The sequence below is a fragment of the Trematomus bernacchii genome, unplaced genomic scaffold, assembly GCF_902827165.1.
Source record: "Trematomus bernacchii unplaced genomic scaffold, fTreBer1.1, whole genome shotgun sequence".
NCBI lineage: Eukaryota > Metazoa > Chordata > Actinopteri > Perciformes > Nototheniidae > Trematomus > Trematomus bernacchii.
In genome coordinates, this window is record NW_022987876.1 from 302501 (window position 1) to 303332 (window position 832).

Sequence of the window (832 nt, forward strand, 5' to 3'; positions counted from 1 at the left end):
TACTCAGATCTTGTACTTGAGTAAAAGTAGAAGTACTCAGATCTTGTACTTGAGTAAAAGTAGAGTGTAGGAATACTCTGTTACAGTAAAAGTACTGCATTCAAAATGTTCCTCAAGTAAAGTAGAAAAGTATTATCATCAAAATATAGTTAAAGTAGCGACAGTAAAAGTAGTCATTGTGCAGATTGGTCCATTTCAGAATAATATCTATGATATGTTTTATAATGATTGATCATGAAAGTGTTCTCAAAGCTGGTAAAGGTGCAGCTAGTTTGAATGACTGCAGGGTAGCTTGTGAATTTACTCCAGGTGGAACTAAAGTCTGATTTAACACTTGATTATATTTCACATCATTCATCCACATCTGTGAAGTAACTAGAGGGATTAAATACATGTAGTGGAGAAAAAGTACACCATTTACCTCTGAACTGTAGTGGAGTAGAAGAACACAGTAGCATAACAAGTACCTCTAAAAGTGTATTTAAGTACTGTACTTGAGTAAATGTACTTTACACCCCTGCTCTTGTAGATAATGTGGATAGTTTATAAAACGTTATTATATAAAAGGTACAGAAATGTTTATTAGAAATAAAACTCTTGTATTTTTCTGGAGTTTCGTCGAAGCTAAATAACGGCTACTAACCTGTCTCCATGACGACGGCTGTAGACAGATACGGTGCCGGAAACGTTAACAGTCGGTAAATAACCGATTATATAAACTGGTAAACTGGAAAAAAGGTGAATAAACCAGTCAGTGATGAATAAACCAGTCTGTGGGGTCTTTGTTGTCACTGGGATCAGGAGATTGAAGCCATATTTGCCAGAAACCAGT

General features: G+C 35.3%; 1 protein-coding gene across 1 annotated transcript in view; it reads right to left on the minus strand.

Moving 5' to 3' along the window:
• The window catches only part of LOC117469549 (mediator of RNA polymerase II transcription subunit 31), a 7356-nt gene extending 6524 nt beyond the window's left edge, over positions 1-832 (minus strand). The window contains exon 1 of the mRNA XM_034113981.1: positions 644-832. Coding sequence (XP_033969872.1) covers positions 644-653 — 10 coding nt within the window. The 5' untranslated portion in view covers positions 654-832. The remainder of the gene's footprint in view (positions 1-643) is intronic.